Source organism: Tamandua tetradactyla, chromosome 10 (genome assembly GCF_023851605.1).
Source record: "Tamandua tetradactyla isolate mTamTet1 chromosome 10, mTamTet1.pri, whole genome shotgun sequence".
Classification (NCBI taxonomy): Eukaryota; Metazoa; Chordata; class Mammalia; order Pilosa; family Myrmecophagidae; genus Tamandua; species Tamandua tetradactyla.
In genome coordinates, this window is record NC_135336.1 from 71,568,006 (window position 1) to 71,585,731 (window position 17,726).

Below are 17,726 nucleotides of genomic sequence, written 5' to 3' on the forward strand. Positions count from 1 at the left end.
CGGGCATGACAGGCAAGCACTCTTACCTGCTGAGCCACCGTGGCCCACCCTAATGTAGCTTTTTGAAAATCAATACATTGCACTGATTTTTCTCATTTCACTGTGACCCTGAGAAAACTTAATCAAGCTCCGGCATTTAGGAACTCATTATATCAAGACATATTTCCACTTAATGGTTTTGTAAAGCCAGATTTTCATATGTTGGTTTTTGTTTGTGCAATTTTTTTTATTAGAGAAGATGTAAGTTTATAGAAAAATCATGCATAAAATAGAGGATTTCCGTATACCTCCCTAATATTAATGTCTTCATTACTGTGGTACATTTCTTACACTTGATGAAAGCATCTTTATGTTATTGTACTATTAACTATAGCCCATGGTTTACCTTAGGATCACCATTTGTATTGTACAATCTCATGGGTTTTTAAACAATTTTTACACTAGTAGCATATAGACAATCTAAAATTTCCTCTTTTAATCACATTAAGTATTTAATTCAATGTTGTTAATTATATTCATGATGTTTTGACAAACCTCTTTTAATATTGCTTCTGCTCTATTTTTCTCTCCTTTTATTATGGGACATTAATGAAAAATTCTAGGATTTACTACTATGGAACATATGCCTCCTACTTCTCTATTCTGTCCATTTATTTGTATCACTTTGCTGCATTCTAGAAATTTACTTCTTGCCTACCTTCCAATTCACACATTCTCTTCTCTTGTTTCAAACCTTCCTGTAAATCTTTTCAATGAATGTTATTATTTTAGTTTCTTGACTAAGAACACCCCTTGGCTATTTATCAAATATAATGACATATTTATACTTTCCTGTTTTCTGTTGAAATTTGTCTTTTATCACTTATTGTTATCTCTTTTAGCATAATTTATAGTCAATTTATAATAATTCCAATAGCTTGAATCCTTTGGATCTGTTTATGTTGACTGTTATTTCTGCTGATTTTCATTGATGCTGTCTTCTGGCTATCTTTATTAGGGTACAAGGCATTTATTTATTTATATAATAAAAATAACTTGAGACAGAAGATGATGTGATCTTCCTACCAAGAGGACTTTTTTTTCCTTCAGTGAGATACCTAGGAGCTCTGACAATTCAGGATTTACTTAAATTCATTGAATGAGATTTTCTGGGCATCTTAGGTATTGGAAAGCTTGCTATATAGCATATAAAGCTGGTTTACTTCAGTTACTCAAATGCTTCCACTCTTTGAAATCCAAAAGAATTTATATTTTACAAGCCCCATAAAGGTTTCAAAATCCCTGTCCAGACTATTTGCCTCAGAAAACTCAGGTACAGCCCTAGATTGTTGCTTTTTCCTGGAACATAACTGGTAATTATGTCCTGTTAGTCCAGCAAGAGTACTGGACCAAATTACCAAATCCACAATATTTGGAAAGACGCATGGCTTCTTTTATGTTATGGCATGCAACTAAATAAGGACAAAACTTATTTGGAAATAGAAGATGCATTAGTTGGCTAATATTCAAAGAAAAGTTCTTCCAGATGTGTACTGACCCCAAGGGTATCACTGGAAATTTTTTGAAATATTTGACTATGCAGTGCCAAGAATATATGACCCTCATTTCTGATGGTGATAAAATATCAATCAAGGAAGTCAGCTCTCTGGCCTCTAGTGGCAGGTGAATTCTGATAGATTTAGTCACCAAAAGATCTTAGCAGTATAGGCTAAGCCTAGGTAGTTCATTAGGGAAAGCCAAAATTCATGAAAAAAATGCAAAAATATAAAGAGCCAATTCAAATGGCCATTAGCAGAACTGAGGTTGAATTTCAGAAAGAGTCCAGACAAGGGACCACAGAGGAATTAGTCAGTAGGTGTATTGTGTGTAGTATGATAGGCTGATATACAGTAATAGGGTGAAGACATGGGGTTGGGGACATCACATCAAAATTATGAATCCTTTAAGTACTGGCACACTGTATAAATGAGGTGGACTTGGATTCCAAAAAAGGGACCAAAATTGACATGCAGTCCTCTGGGATGCAGGCAGGGAGTTGGAAAATTGTCGTATGACATTTGTGACATGTATGTCTCCTACAAGGGGACTTGGAGGAATCACCACAAGGTAAATGAAAGAAAACTAAATACTAGGGCCAAAGAGAAAGGAAACCTTAGGGAACATGGACATCGGAGTAGCCTCAAGTGTCAGTTCATCCCATTCTAGGAGAGCACCATAGATCTCATACCCACAGCCACAGCACACCTAATTTATCAGTTAGTCAGAATGACATTTCAGTGAGTTCAGACTCTAGAATCAAAAGATATGAGTTTGAGTTCTGGCTCTGCCCCTTATTGTCTTTTTGACCTTCACCTTTCTTCCCCATCTATAAGAGGGGGATGATAATGGCATGGGACCTTGTGAGAATTGAGTGATTAATTTGTTTAAAGCACTTAGAATACTGCCTGGTGCACAAGAAGTGCTTTCTAAATATTAGCATTATCAGGAAAGGAATTAGAGTTATCTAGACTTTTCCTTCAAAGCACCATCTCAATTACTCCAGCCAAAATTACTAAAATCTTGTTAAACATTGTCAGAGAGATCATGAAAACTACAGAGAAATTGCTTCCCTTCCTTTAGGGAAAATTACTTTTTTATCTATGTCTGAAATGGTATGCATGGTTCTCACTGATAGACATCAAGAGAGAGAAAATCAGTGAATACAATAGTAACCTAGATACATTAAGAATATTCAGGTTTAGGGAAAAATTATCAAATCAATAAAATTGTGAACAGCATAGACAGGATGAACTTATTCATCAAATTTAAAAATTGGAAAATGACATGGTACATTGAAATCTAAAGGAGGTAAGCGGATGGTAGAGAGTGCCATTTGACAATGCAAGAAATCATTCATCCTAAGATACACTGCTAATGGGAAATATAATCTTTATATAATTGTACATTTATCAACATTTCACCCTCAAACCCTTTCTCCTCCTATGTTATCCTTCCCCCAGAGTCTATATTTATTTTTTTTATTTTCAAATAATTAAGCAATACATTCCACATTGTTACCATTGGTATCAGAATGGATGACATCCACAAACTTTGCATCAGTGTAATCTAATCTGCCATATGGTGGTTTTCCAGAGAATTTTGGCCCAGCAGGGTCAAGACCTGAAAAGCAAAAAGGAAATTATCAATCTAATTAATTAAGTTCTATTGGAGTGATCATTAGATTTCAGACCTGCAATATTATCGTATTATAAACATAATAGGCTTGCACAAATATATTTGAAAACTGATAAAAAATCTAAAGGCAAAGTTGGATGAGTAATAAATACCAATCATTATTTGAACAATACATATTACCAATCTTCAATGTTTATCAAAGCATTGTGGATATTTTTATTTGAAGAATTTTAATTAATAAGTAATTAGGAATAATACAATAGCAATTTTATATTAAATAATTAATAACCTCTCCTACTCTTGAAACAAAAAAAGGACAATGAATACCCTTATAGATCCTTTCTGTGAATTTGTGCCTTACTGATAACTACTGGATTTATCTATATATCTAATAATTTTTAGGAGCTAAATGGAAATCTGGGCTTGTGGGGTAAAACATATTTATTATTTACCATTTATTCTTCACAAAAGTTTTCCACATGCACTTAAGGAAAGAAAAATAAATTTAAAAGTCCATTGTGTATGGATATTACTACTGGGGAATTTGGAAGTCTAAATGAGAATTGTAGGTTCATCACCTTCTGGAATATGTAAAAAAAAAAGGGGGGGGGAACCCGCCAACCCCCAACCAGGACCATTCCAGCCAATCCTAAAGAACACCTAGGGCAATTTATAAGAGTCCACAAGGGTTCCAGGCAGTAGAGTAACTTGCCAGAAACCTACAACCTCCAGATGGGTCCCTGGTCCAGATAAATTCTGACACCTAGCCCAGTCTCTCCAGAACAGCAGATAGTTCCATCTCCCTACCCCATATAAGTGACAGACCCTTCCATTATCAAAAATTTAGTATTGCCATAGCCCAAACAACCCCAATGAGAGATATGGAAAGATCAAAGGTTATGGTAGAATTATACAGAGAAGATAGGACTTAACAAATGAATATGAATGGTGAATCATTAAATTGCTATCTCTTTTAGTTTCCAGTATTTTAGAGCAGCTAGAAGTAAAAACCTAAAATTGTGAAATTGTAACCCATGTCAAAGTCTGAAATATGTTCTACAACTAATTGTGGTACTGTGCTTGGAAATTTATAGCTTTTTTTGTATATATGCTATTGCTCACAAAAAAGGAAGGAAAAAAAGTCGATTGTGATGATAAAAAAGTATTTAAGCCCGCTATCCTTCTATATTCTGGAGCAGGGAGAAGGAGAAATCTGAGAGGATCATATGGTAGCCCATGACAAACTCTGGGATCTGTCCTGTAACCACTTGTCGAAGAGTGCTTTGAAAGCTGCTGCATTCTTATTTCTTTGTTTTATATGTATGTTATAGTATACAATAAAAAAGTTTTTTTTTAAAAAAAGGTGGGGATGAAGGGTGGAGGCAAGAAGTAAAACTCAATCCCTTCAGAGCATGTATGTAATAGGAGAAACAATTATTTTTAAAATCTGTCTAAAAGAGTAAAATATAAGTTTGTTCATCTTAATCTCTTCTGTTATCTCTATTTTATTTGGACCTTTTCAGTAAATGAGGAAAAAACTTCTTTGCATTAAATTATTCTGATGTAGAATGTCTATATCACCTGAGCCTTTAAACCCTGGTGATTTTTTGGTAAGTGGGGCCCCTCAGTCTGGATCAATATGTGAATAAACACAAATTACTCATAACATGAAGTAGAATAAAATAAAATAGGAATATCACCAGGTCATTTTGAGCTCTTGTGATTGAAAGAGAATTGTCAATCGTTGCTGGAGACTATATAAATACTGATTCAGCCATTATATAAATACTGATTCAGCCATTACTAAATTTTTTATCATGATACATTCATTCAGTTAACCTCAGTTACATATATGGTTGATGAGATAATACTAACACTTACTAGAGTAATCACTGAAAGTATACTTAAGGTTTGCAAAGCCACTAGCAATCTTTACAGGTTATTCGTCTCTCTTTTATTTTATTTAACTGAAGATTTTATTAGCATTTATTAATACATGAAATTATTGTAAATCTTATATGGACTTAAATCTTAATAACTTTTAAAAACCCAAGTTGGTTAATAAGGATATTGACCTTCTAATTGTAAGTTTACCACCAATGCTAGAAGGAAGTCTGATAATCCATGTCAGTATTACTTGGATAATGACCTATTGATTGCAGTAATTTTTATGGAATTACGAGAGTAATTGGGATCTAATACTACTTGAATCTCTGATACCAACTCTTGATTCTCTCTTCTAGAGATCAAGGAAAATTTCTAAGAGAATTCTATATAGCAAAGTTTACAAAAATTAAATTGATCTGTTTATTAAAAAGTTCATTAGGCTCTGACTTTATATTCTTAGTTAATTCATAAAGTTTCCATGGTATTGTTACAATGTTAAGTATCCATAAAACTCAGATGGCATTGCAGGAATAGATCTTCTCCTCCCATTTCATCATGAGTAACTTAAACTCTGTGAAGAACTGAACAAGACTTTAAGATGATCTCATTAAAGTTCAAAACTAACATTTGAAAATTATATAGAAATAAGGAAATGTTAATTCATAATTTCTGTTACTGCACACACTAAATTTTAAATAAAGTAAGTTCTGATGTTTAAAAGTATACTAAAACATAAACTCTATTGAAATATTTTACCTGTTATTCTTCCAAGTTGACCTTGAAATATCTTTCCAACAAATCCACTAATATGAGCTCCTAAGCTCACACCTATGAAATGAAAAGTGTCAAGAGATGCTCCATGCTTCTGCAATTGAAAATGTTGTGTTATGATTTTCATTACAGGTATTCACAAGTTATGTCTTCTACATTATTATTCTTAAACTCATAGTTTTTCTGGTTTAATCCATAACTGGGAGACAGGGAAGATGGCTTTATAATTTCAAAACAACTGTACCTTTGCTCATCATTTGCCAAAAGATATTTTTCTCCTTTCTTCACTTCTAATAGTATAATTAAAAATATATTTAAAATTATAAAAGCCTTTCTCACCTGTTGCATCATATAGTATATGCAAAATAGAATTAGTAAAGCATTTAATAATAATAACAGTAATAATAACTGCTTTATAGCAGATGCTTATTTTATGCCAGCTACCTTGATAATTGCTTTAAAAACATCACATTCAATATTCACAACAATCCTATCAGTTTTTTATTTTTATATTATTGCCTAAAACTTCCCCATTACCTATTAAATGCTGATAAATATGGTTCAATAAATCCCCATTTTACCAAAAAAAACACTGGGCTCAGAGGTTGGGGAGTTGCCTAAACTCATATAGGTTATAAGTGAAAAAGGTTATTTCAAACCCCAGTCTGTGGGTTGGTTTAAGACTGGCAAAGTGGAATAATCATCCTCACTTGAGATAATCAAATGCGTCTCGTGGATTTTAAGTGCTTTCCACAGATCACAAGCTGGAAAATGATGTGGCCATTTTTTCCAACCCCAAGTTGAACATCTCTGAGTCTCAGCCTCAGGGAACCTTTAGGAGCTTAAACGAAGGAGTATTTCTACCACCACGCTTTAATGGAGCTGAAGTGGGATATTGACAGCCATTGGTACAGACTACACAACGACATAAGCTACAGCTCATTAGAAAGATACGAACGATTGGCTGATTGCAAAACTAGACACAGGCTGATTGGCTCAGATAGCAAAACTAGACACAGGCTTTCCAAGATAATGGTTTTTTTTCAAATTTCTCAGAGCAATGCCTAGAAACCCAAGTTTTATGCCACCAGTTTCATCCCTTCTCCTTAACGTGAAGCCTTTCCAAGCAAATCGTTGTTAGAAATGTATCTAATACTACAAAATTGTTCAAGGTCATACAGATGATGCAATGGAATTAGGATCTGAAGCCCTGAAGTCTGATTCAAAACCTGTGCTTCTAACCAGCACATCTAATGATTTCTTGAGTCTGTTATGCTTGCTCAATTTTAGGAAAGGCTTACTCAGTTTGGCCCAACACAACTAAAGGGAAGATCTAAAGCCCAAGAATACCCCCAAATCATATACCAGTCTTCTTTCTCTTAAATACCCATTACCACCACCTTACTCAGGAAAATCATTCATCTCCATATGGGCTGACCAAGTAAACAGGAAACATTCAAGCCACAGATGATCTAGAACTGGCCTGAACTTATTTCATCCATACCAAAGCCTAAACCTAAACACTGGAGGAAGCAAAATGGTTTTGAGATCTACCTCCAAGTTTGGTGGAAGTATGCTACCTTTCATGCTGTTTCCCGCTCCCATTCACTAATTCATACTTGATTAACTTAAAATATAATAACCACACTTGGAAAAGATGTCTAAGACCATGTGATGATTGTATACTATATATCCTCTGCCACAAAGAATTACTACCTCATCCAAAAGTCATTATAGGTAGAGTTAAGAAAAATTTGTAAAAATTTTTAACACAAAACATGTAACTAAGCATTTAAATTGATGTTTTTATGTAACACATATGTCTGGGCAGAAAATTATCTACTTAGGAAAACAACGAAAAAGCGTTTGTAAACATTAGTATAAAAAAGCAATAATTCTCAATGCTTAAAGAAAAAAGTATTTTCTTTATTTTATTACCACTTAACGGTATTGCACAAAATATGACATACAATGCAGAAAATTCCCAGACTTACCAAAAGATTGTGAATATGCCCACTCAAAGTTAAAGCAACTTTTCGGGTGTTTCTAACAGCTCTGTTGTAAAGTAAAGTTGTAGCACCTCGGTTCCAGTCTACCACAATTATATTCATATCTTCTTCAGTCAACAAAATCCTTAGAAATTTCTGAAGCCATGATGGACTGGAGCCCGTCGGTCTATATCCATGAATAAGCCAGACTGTTTTTTTTCTAATGTTGAAATGAGCATTAAGTGAATTATTCTGCTGAAACAATGGCTCAGCACAGTTTAGGTTGTTTCTTGTGTACATCATCAGAATTGTCTCCATTCTGGGAAGAAACAAATCTCTGAAGGAATCCTTTACACTTAATTGAGAGAATTCAAGGCATGCTTTTTTTATCTCTGAAATTAAAAAAAAAAAGTAAAGCTGAGTACTGGAATGGTATTTGAATTTTGTGGCTGTTGGAAAACTTAGAATTGGACTTGGGGGAAGGGATTTAATTTCATTAGCATTTCAACATAATTTATTAAGAAACTATAGTATGTAAAATAGCACACTGATTATGAAAAAAGACTTTTGAATTGAAAGTAATAAAAAATTTCAATGGAATATGAAATCAAATGTGGTTGAATAAAAATTAAGATTTTATATCTGTGCAAAATGTCAGAAAACAATAGGAACAATGTGATTTAAATCATTACATTGTTAATAAAGAAACATTATGCATACCAATAAAGTTAGGTAAATGGATTATGAACCTTAAAATTTTACAGAAGACTATTTATATATGAGTAGTAGTCATACTCATATATACATGCATGGGCAATAAGCATTTGAAAAACTACATCAGACCAGTCATAAAATAAATTTAAAAGATAGCAAAATAAGTCATCAGTTTTCCTTTTGCTTTATAAAGCAAAATGGGAAAATCCTTCTAATAGTGAGGGTGTAAACATAATTAGTATTCAGATATATGGATGCTGAGGACATAATTTGCTATGAATCTCTTGAAATTTTGCATAGGTACACACATACAAAAAATCTTTAAAGCTTATTCTTAATTCCCTTTAGATAATTTAGAAATTAAAATGTATATAAAGGCAAAGACATTAATTACAGAGCTTTACATTATAGCACAAAAATTTCAAACCTCTTAAATATCATCATGATACATGATACTCTCATCCCTGTATACATCTCTCTCTCTGTCTCTCTCTGTCTCTCTCTCTCTCTCTCTCTTCTTCCTGTATTTATATATCTATGTAGTCTATCTGTCTTTATTTATTTCTGCCTGTCTGTCCTAGAAAGAGTTAGGGCAGAAAATAAAATAACTAAGCCAAGTCAATAGCAATAATGATTAGTAGGCAGTGAAAAGCACACTGCTTTTTATTTTTCTTCTTGAAGACTTTTATACGTAACTGTTTTTCAAAATAAGCATGTAATCCCAAAAGAATGTGTTGTTGCTGTTTTGTTTTGGGGGACTTTGTCTTCTAATAAGAGCAGTGTTACTGATTTACACAACTTCTAGAAGTGTAAACTGGCAAAAATATTTTGGAAGCAATTTTTCAACACTTATAAAAAATTCACAAAAGTGTTAGTGTACTTTATTCCTGTAATTACTCTTCTAAGACTCTATCCCAGGAATACAATCTGAAAACGTAGAAGAGAAATGTTCTAAAATCCATAATTTTAATACTGAAAAATGGACGTGTCCAGAAATAAGGACATAAGTAAATTATGATAGAGCCATCCATTTTAAATCCACAATCATAGGATTTCATTACAATATTCCAGTTTGAGAACCATATATGTGACATTGCCCCAATTATTTGGAAGAAAATAAAGGAGAGAGGCGATGTAGGAGAAACAACACTTGCTCTCAATTCCCAGGTTACCATTTGAAAGATAACTGGACCAGTTACAAAACTCAACATCACCTTTGTTTCTAGTACTTGGGAATGAGAAAGTGAAGAAGAGAAATATGTCAGACAACACTCAACACTAATGCTTGCCAGATTGTACAAATTGTTTAGGGAACTAGGTACAAACACTTTTCCACCAAATGTAACTCTAAGAAGGGCCTAAGTACACTTAAAGTGCTGGTGTAGTCCAAGCTGAGGTAGAGTTTACCTGACTCTGCAATGAATAAGTAAGAATAAACCAGTAGGATCCCTATGATAAAAAAAAAAAAACATAAAATAAGGGAAAATAAACATAACTCCAAATGATTAGCAGAGACATTTGTTATCTATTAGCAGGTAGAAATATAATTGCAGAAAACTCCTCAGCCCCCTCATTGAAATATATATTTTTTAAAAAAGACCAAAAGCAGGTCATTTAATGAGCAGGTCACCAAATGACATGAGCCAGAGATCATTAATCAATTTATTGATATAAATTTATCAATGCAAACTGACACCAGGATCAGACATTACAAAAAAATACTGACATAAAAAGATACCAGATGCCAGGATCAGATACAAACTGGAATAATGAGATATTCTAATACAGGAAAAGTAAAATGAAATTACAGGATAAAAACTCTTAGTACAGGTGTTATAACCAACTTAGAAAACTCGCCTTAAAATAAGAAACGAAGGAAGAAAGAGAATAAAATTATGAAGGGAAACATAGACATAGGATAGAGAATGGTAATTCAATTTAAAAGTATTGGTGCCTTCCTGGAGGTAGGAGGTATAGTTTTTGGAAGGGAGGGTGGCAAAACCAATAATTAAGAAAATAATTGCATACTAGTGTAGGCTAACCAAAATCTAGAGAAAATCAGTTAATCAAACTCACCAGACTTCCTAGAAACTGGTGTGGATTTCGATGAAAGAGAAAAATATCCTAAAAATATCAAGGCAGAAAATCCAGATTACAAATAGAGGAATGTAGTTATGACTTCAGATTCCCCCTCTAAAACAATACATCAAGCAGATAAAAGTGTAATAAATAAAGGTTATAAATGGAAAAGTTTGTGACCTAATAATTTTATACACCTCATGGTTGATATAGTATGCTTCCAAACATTTCCATTTAAAACTTAAATGTTAACCACTGTACTATATAAAGCATTGTACATAGCTTCATACACACTAGAAAAGATAAAAGAATAGTAAACATGGTCTACATACAAAAACAAGGAGAAAATGAAAAAAACCCTAAAAACAGAAAGCATAAAACAAAATGAAACAATAGCACTAAAGAAAATACATGTACGTAAACAGTTATATAACTGTAAAACCTGCCTATTCTAAAACTAAGAGACTCAGCTTTCACTTAAAAAAATAAAAGATATAATAAAAAGATATTTAAAAGAGGTGTACCAAAAGTTTGAAAAAAATGGAGAGATAGATACAGTTGATGGAAAAGAATAGGTTCTACACAGAATTAGGCTGATGTGCTAGATAGCAACAATGGCTCAGATTCATTATCTATGGCATTTGCCTTGTAATTTTGTAATATTCTCCTACCCTGAGAAGGGTTACTTGACCTACTTCATGATACTTCATGATACAATCGTACAGGTTGCTCTAGCAAAAAGAAATATAGTGGATTTATTTCAAGTTAAGGCTTGAAATGGTTTTGTGCATTGGGACTTACCCTGCCACACCTCTGCCACCACCATGGGGATCTCCCTGGTCTAGCCTCTCAAAGACGAGACCGGTATAAAAAAGCTAAGCTCCCCAGTTGCATTAGTCACCCCAGTCCACTGTCAGACATATTGAGTGAACCCAACAAAGAAAAGCAGAGCCACCTAAATGAGTCCCATGGACTCCTCATGTGTGAACCCGTGCTTAGTCTCAAAGACAACTGAGGGTTTGTGTTTTTATTTTGGTTTTTGTTAGCATTAATGTGACAACAGATAATTGACGCCATTGGTAATATTAAGTAAAGGTAATTAAAAGTATCAAATGAGTCAAAAAAGTCTAATATGCTGTTAAACACTTGAGGAACATTAAATTGAATCAATGCTGCTAGGTTTTAAGGATACAATAATAGCAAGACAAAAAATTCCATTCATCAAAAACTTATCTAGTCCCCATGATGACAGATACCTGATATCAGACTTCCCTGCTTTCTTTCTTATACCTGTAAACAACTAGAATACTTGATAAAATATGTGAAAACAAATGTTTAGACACTGGATAAGAAGCCCAGAATTGTGTTCACTGAAAAAAAAAAATGAAACAAATGAGTTGAACTCTGTAATCTCATAGCTTTCGGCCTGATGGCAATTTCCAGACTGAAAGACAGAAGCGTGAACCCAAACAGAGCATGACAATGAATGTTGTCAAGTGAGAGAGAAAGAGATTGAAGTTTGGGGAAACTAAGACAATTAGAATTTGTGCTTAGGGATTCCTTGAGTCCATTGTTGAATACTAATCAATGCATGGATAAAGTGATAATCCACGAAGAGTATAAACTGAACAATCCCAGGTATCACACAAGGCTGGGACATATTAACATTGCTAATAGCCAGAGTAGAAAACAACAACCCTAGGAGGATCAGACTTCAGTTGTTTTAGGGCTAAAGCAGCTCTAGAATTAAAGATGCCCTCTTATTCTCTGAACTCTCCTTTTTTTGAATTGGCTTCCTTCTCTGGCAGGTTCTACGCATATGAATGATCACAAGCTGTGACCAAGCAACCACTTATAGAAACAAGGACTGTAATGGTTGTAAATATTTCTTCATTGTTTTAAGTATGTTTGTGTGTGTATATATATATCTCAAATGTCTTCAGGGTTTTTTTCCCTCTCTATCCCCTTATTGAATAAGTAAAGTTAATAATTAATTTTACTTCATAATATTTAACTTCTGGAAATCACTGGGAAGAGCGACTATCACCCAAGGGCTTACACCCTCTTCTAGGGAAAGGGTTAGTGTGTTTTGGTTGTACACAGGATAGTTGTATTATATTAGGCCTAGAAATACGAATTTGTCATTGTCTTTATTTGAAAATTAAGTGTGGCACAAGGAGATGTGTATGGATGACAAGTTGATAAGGGATGGACTGTGATAGTTTATTTCATTGTGAAGTTGGCTGGTGAATGGTTTTCAGATGTTTGATCTAACACCAGCCTGGGTGTCACTATGGAGATATTTCATAGATGGGATTAACAGCTATTAACAGCTAACTTTAAACAAGTGAGAATATCTCAGTGATGTGTGTGGGCCTCATCCAATCAGTCAGAGGTCTTAAAAGAGAGAAGCAAGAGTTTGGAGAGAAGGAATTCTGCCTCTAGATTCTATCCTCCACTTCTCCCTGGCCTCCCCTACAAACTGAACTAAAACCTTCAACAGCAATCCTTCTAGAATTTCTAGCTTCCAACCTGCTGTACAAAATTAATACTTGCCAACCCTCACAATCATGTGGATCAATTCCTTGTAATAAATTTCTTGGTTCTCTTTCACTTGAGAAACAGATCAATATATTCATTGACATATACATTTAAACAGGTACATTTTATGGTACATAAATTATATCTAAATAAAGTTAATTTAAAAATGTATAGCATACACCTATCATAACTTGCCAAAGCCCAACCAAAACCTTTCCAGCCAATCCTAAAGAACACCTAGGGCAATATTTAAGATTCTACAAAGGTTCCATGCACTAGGATAACTTTTCAGAAACCTGTAACCTCTAGATGGGTAGCTGGACCAGATAAGTCCTGAAACTTAGAGGGCCCAGCCTCTCCAGAACATCAGACAGTTCTATATTCCTACTCCATAATACTGACAGCCCCTTCCAACATGAAAAAGTTAGACTGGCCATGGCCCAAATATCCCTAAAGAGTGGGATAGAATGATCAAAGGTGATGGTGGAGTTACACAGAGAAGGTAGGGTTTAACAAACGAATTGATTGCTGAATCATTAAATTGATTTTTCCTTTAATCTCCAGTATCTTAGACCAGCTAGAAGTAAAAATCTAAAATTGTGGTTTGGTACCATACCAAACTCTGAAATCTGTTCTACAACTAATTGTTGTGCTGTGCTTTGAAACTTATTGCTTTTTTGTATATATATATATATATTGTTTTTCACACAAAAAAAGTCGATTGTGATGGTTAAAAAAAAAATTATTCCTTCTAGCCTCCAATGTTCTGGATCAGCTAGAAGGAGAAATCTGAGATGATGGTATGGTAGCCCATGACAAACTCTGGGATCTGTCCTATAACCACTTGTTGAAGAGTGCTTTGAAAACTATTGCTTTTATCTTTCTTTGCTTTGTATATATATTATACAACAAAAAAAGTTAAAAAAAAAAAAGTATAGCATGTAAAAATCCAATATTTTCTCAAAGCATAGAAAAATATATAAACAAATCATTTTCAAAAGGTAGGACAACACCAAAATGAAACATTGAGAGTTAGGCCTCACACATTCACACACACACACTCAGAGATACATGAGTGTTGGAGAGCATTATGACATGTGCAACAACCTAAAGGTAAAATTCCCAAGTAGTATATTTACAAACACACATAGTGTACATAAGACAAGGACAAGAAAAAATATTTTCATTAGTAATACTTTATATAAGTTAAGAATAGAAGAGTATTTATTAAAATGAAAAATGCTATTTATTTCATGTTAAAAGTGATTATCATAATATGATGAAATATCAGTGGCATATTTCCATTAAAACCAGGCTGAAATGGTTTCAGGGCCTCAAAATTACACTGCAGCAATGTTTCCCAAACTTCAGTCATTGAAGTACTTTCTCAGCACTGCCACAAGAGCAGGCACACCTGGACTCTTATATAATTTCTATGTTTCTTTAACTCAACTTATTTTTAAAAAGCTATCTTCTTTCTAATGGGTAGCAATTGAGTTTGATGTACTAACTGTATTCTATTTCAAGTGTTCACTATAATAAATACATATGTGTATAAATGAAAAAAATGTTGATATATAGAAAAAATGTCTGCTATAATATTAATTATTTTTAACATTTTAATGTAGCAATAAGAAAAAGAAATATTATATAATCATTGCAATGGATAAATAATTATCTTCTTTTCTTGCATGTGATATGATCTTTGGTATTAAAAAATGGAGAAAAATGGGGCAGTGCAATGGTGTGTCAGTGGCAGAGTTCTCGCCTGCCATGTTGGAGACCTGGGTTTGATTCCCAGTGCCTGCCCACATTAAAAAAAAAAAAAAAAGGAAAAAATATAATCCAATAGGCAATCTTAGAATAAATAGGTAAATATGTAAAATTAATAGTTTGATTTATATCAGCAGTGCCTGGTATAAAATTATAAAAGAACGATATTCAAAATCACAAAAATATAAATATCTATTAATATCATTGTAAACACTTTATATTTGTACTTGCTGTCCAAACTTTCCTTTTGCAAATTGACTTCTCTCTACTCTATGTGACTTTTTTGTGTAATAGCAAAAACTAACATTACCACCATAAAGCTGAAGATATGTAGAACAGAAAGATGAGCATTAATATTTTTAACCCTGTTGGAAAATTAACAAATTGGAGGCGTGGGGACTGAACTAAATAAATCTGAGTAGAAATTCCATAGCAGGAGCGCAATATTGGATTTCTTTGCCAAATGTGTAGGTAGATAATGACTGTAGCAATAATCACGACAGAAAGTTACACTGGGAAAGAATTCTGAAAATCTGTTTAGGTTTCAAATGATTAAAACCAACGAAATTGTTGTTAAAAATAACGGACATATGGAGAAGTTAAGGCGGAACTGTTCTAGGTTGTTCAGCTGTCTCTTGAAGTACATTTCAATTATGACATGGCATTACAGTTACAAAGACTGTAGGGATGAGGACACAGAGAACAAAATAGAGAGTCCAGCGATGTGAACAGTATCCTGGACATGGGCAGCCAAGACCTCAGACCGCCAGCCCCTCTCCAACATTTCCAAGCTAATTCCTTCTCCTTTCATCTTTGAGCCTTAGTTGCCTCAACTTTAAATGGAAACACTTGAAACAAATCATCCCTATAAGCTGGGTTACTGTAATATTCTTTGATCTCAAACTTATCTTCATGCTTGGTGAACTGTTGAGACAAGTCATCCCTGCTTGCAGCTTTCAGTACTGTCAAGAACAGAAGTACCTCAAAACCCAGCCATAAAAAATCCCCAACCCTAACAACATCCTAGAAAGATTCAACCTTCCACTGAAATTCTCCACTGAAACCCCACACTCAATTCAGAGTCTGCATGAAAATAGCATCCTTCTCTTCGTCCAAATCTGAAAATAAAATGGATTTGTTAACAGCAGCAACAGCAAAAGTAGCAACAATGGCTTCTGGTTATTTAGCAATCACTCCATGCCAAACCCTGTGCTCCTTTATGTTTGCTACCCTTTTCCTTATTTTATATATGAAGAAACTGAAGTTTAAAGAAATTAAGTAACCTCTCTAAATTCAAATACATTAAGGAGCAAGAGAAAAATTTCTATGTGAGATCAGAAAAGCATGAACATGCCATAAATTATTATGTAAACATTTGGGCACATAAATAAGACCCTATCAGAAGTTCACTAGCTTATTTGCTTATGCATATGAAATAAGAAGATTAAAGAGCATTTGGGAACAGAAGTCCAGTATTCAAACAACTGACCCACTTAATGATACAGACACAAAGCCAGTTAAGACACAAAAAGCAATAGGTAGAACTTGAAAATTCTTGAAGACTAATGGCAGAAAGCAAAATCAAAATTGAAAATATCCCTAATTGTCTAACATGGAAACAATGAACACACACTTAGAATACATGGACTTATTTAAGGTGTCACAAAAAATTAAACAAGATATTCAATACATAAGTCCTTCAGCTGTGCAAATATTTGGAAAACTGTTGAAAATGAAGCTCACTACACAAAATAAAGTATCCAATAATTACTATAAGCTAAGAATGTTTTTTACATTTTTAAATGGTTGGGAAAAAGTTTTAAACGGGAATATTTTGTGATTCATGGAAATTATAATATTTTCAAATTTCAGTGTCCAGAAATTCTCAAACAGTGGGTTTAAAAATGGATATAAAAGGAATTTAGAGGGCAGGCAATGGTGGCTCAGTGGCAGAGTTCTTGCCTGCCTTGCCAGAGACCCGGGTTTGTTTCCCAGTGCCTGCCCAAGTAAAAAAAAAAAAAAAAATCAGAATGTTTATTCAAACTATAGTTTTCTGAGGCTGTCCCCAGAGATTCTGATTTGGTAGTTACAACTGCATAGTTAAATGGGTAACTCAGATGATACAAGTCGCCCAGGAACCACAGGGTAGAAAAGCCCTACACCTGGAAGCTATCGGAGACAGTTAAGGGGAAAATGTATAGGAAGAAAACACAGAGGATTATTTTAGCCTAATGTGTATTGCTTTACAATTGACCAGATCCCATATATATATATTTTATACACTTTGAACTTCACATTGCAGTGAGATTGTGTTTCAACTTTTACATCCTCTAGAAATGAGAAAACCAAGGTTCAAAGCTCTTAAGTGACTTGGTCTGAGAAAACAAGCCAACAGGACTTGATCTGAATCTTTTACTTGCAGAGTCCAAATTCTTTCATAATGTTCCTATATTAAAAAACTTTGGTACAATGAATTAAAGTTGCTCCTGGTCATGTGGTTTTAGAATGTCAATAGAATTTTATTACAGATCATAGGAAACTTTTGATATTGATTTAGAGAAGAATAATGATGAATTTATTTAGGCCATCAACTCAGAATCCCTTAGGTTTGTAAAAGATCACTGAAAGACAAAGAGGCTACAGAGAAGGTTCTAGAACTTCCTACCCCATTGTCCTAGTTTGCTAGCTGCCAGAATACAATATACCAGAAATGGAATGGCTTTTAAAAGGGGAATTTAATAAATTGCTAGTTTACAGTTCTAAAGCCAAGAAGAGCAAGTCTATAGAAATGTCCAGTCA

The 17,726-nt window shown here is 33.8% G+C and overlaps 1 protein-coding gene across 1 annotated transcript in view; it reads right to left on the bottom strand.

Annotated features, from left to right (window-relative positions):
- LIPI (lipase I) overlaps positions 1 to 8,210 on the bottom strand; it is a 48,089-nt gene extending 39,879 nt beyond the window's left edge. Inside the window, exons 1-3 of the mRNA XM_077117624.1 lie at positions 7,827 to 8,210; positions 5,818 to 5,926; positions 3,058 to 3,159 (exon numbers count right to left, since the gene is read on the bottom strand). Coding sequence (XP_076973739.1) covers positions 3,058 to 3,159; positions 5,818 to 5,926; positions 7,827 to 8,138 — 523 coding nt within the window. The 5' untranslated portion in view covers positions 8,139 to 8,210. The remainder of the gene's footprint in view (positions 1 to 3,057; positions 3,160 to 5,817; positions 5,927 to 7,826) is intronic.
- Positions 8,211 to 17,726: the final 9,516 nt, after the last annotated feature.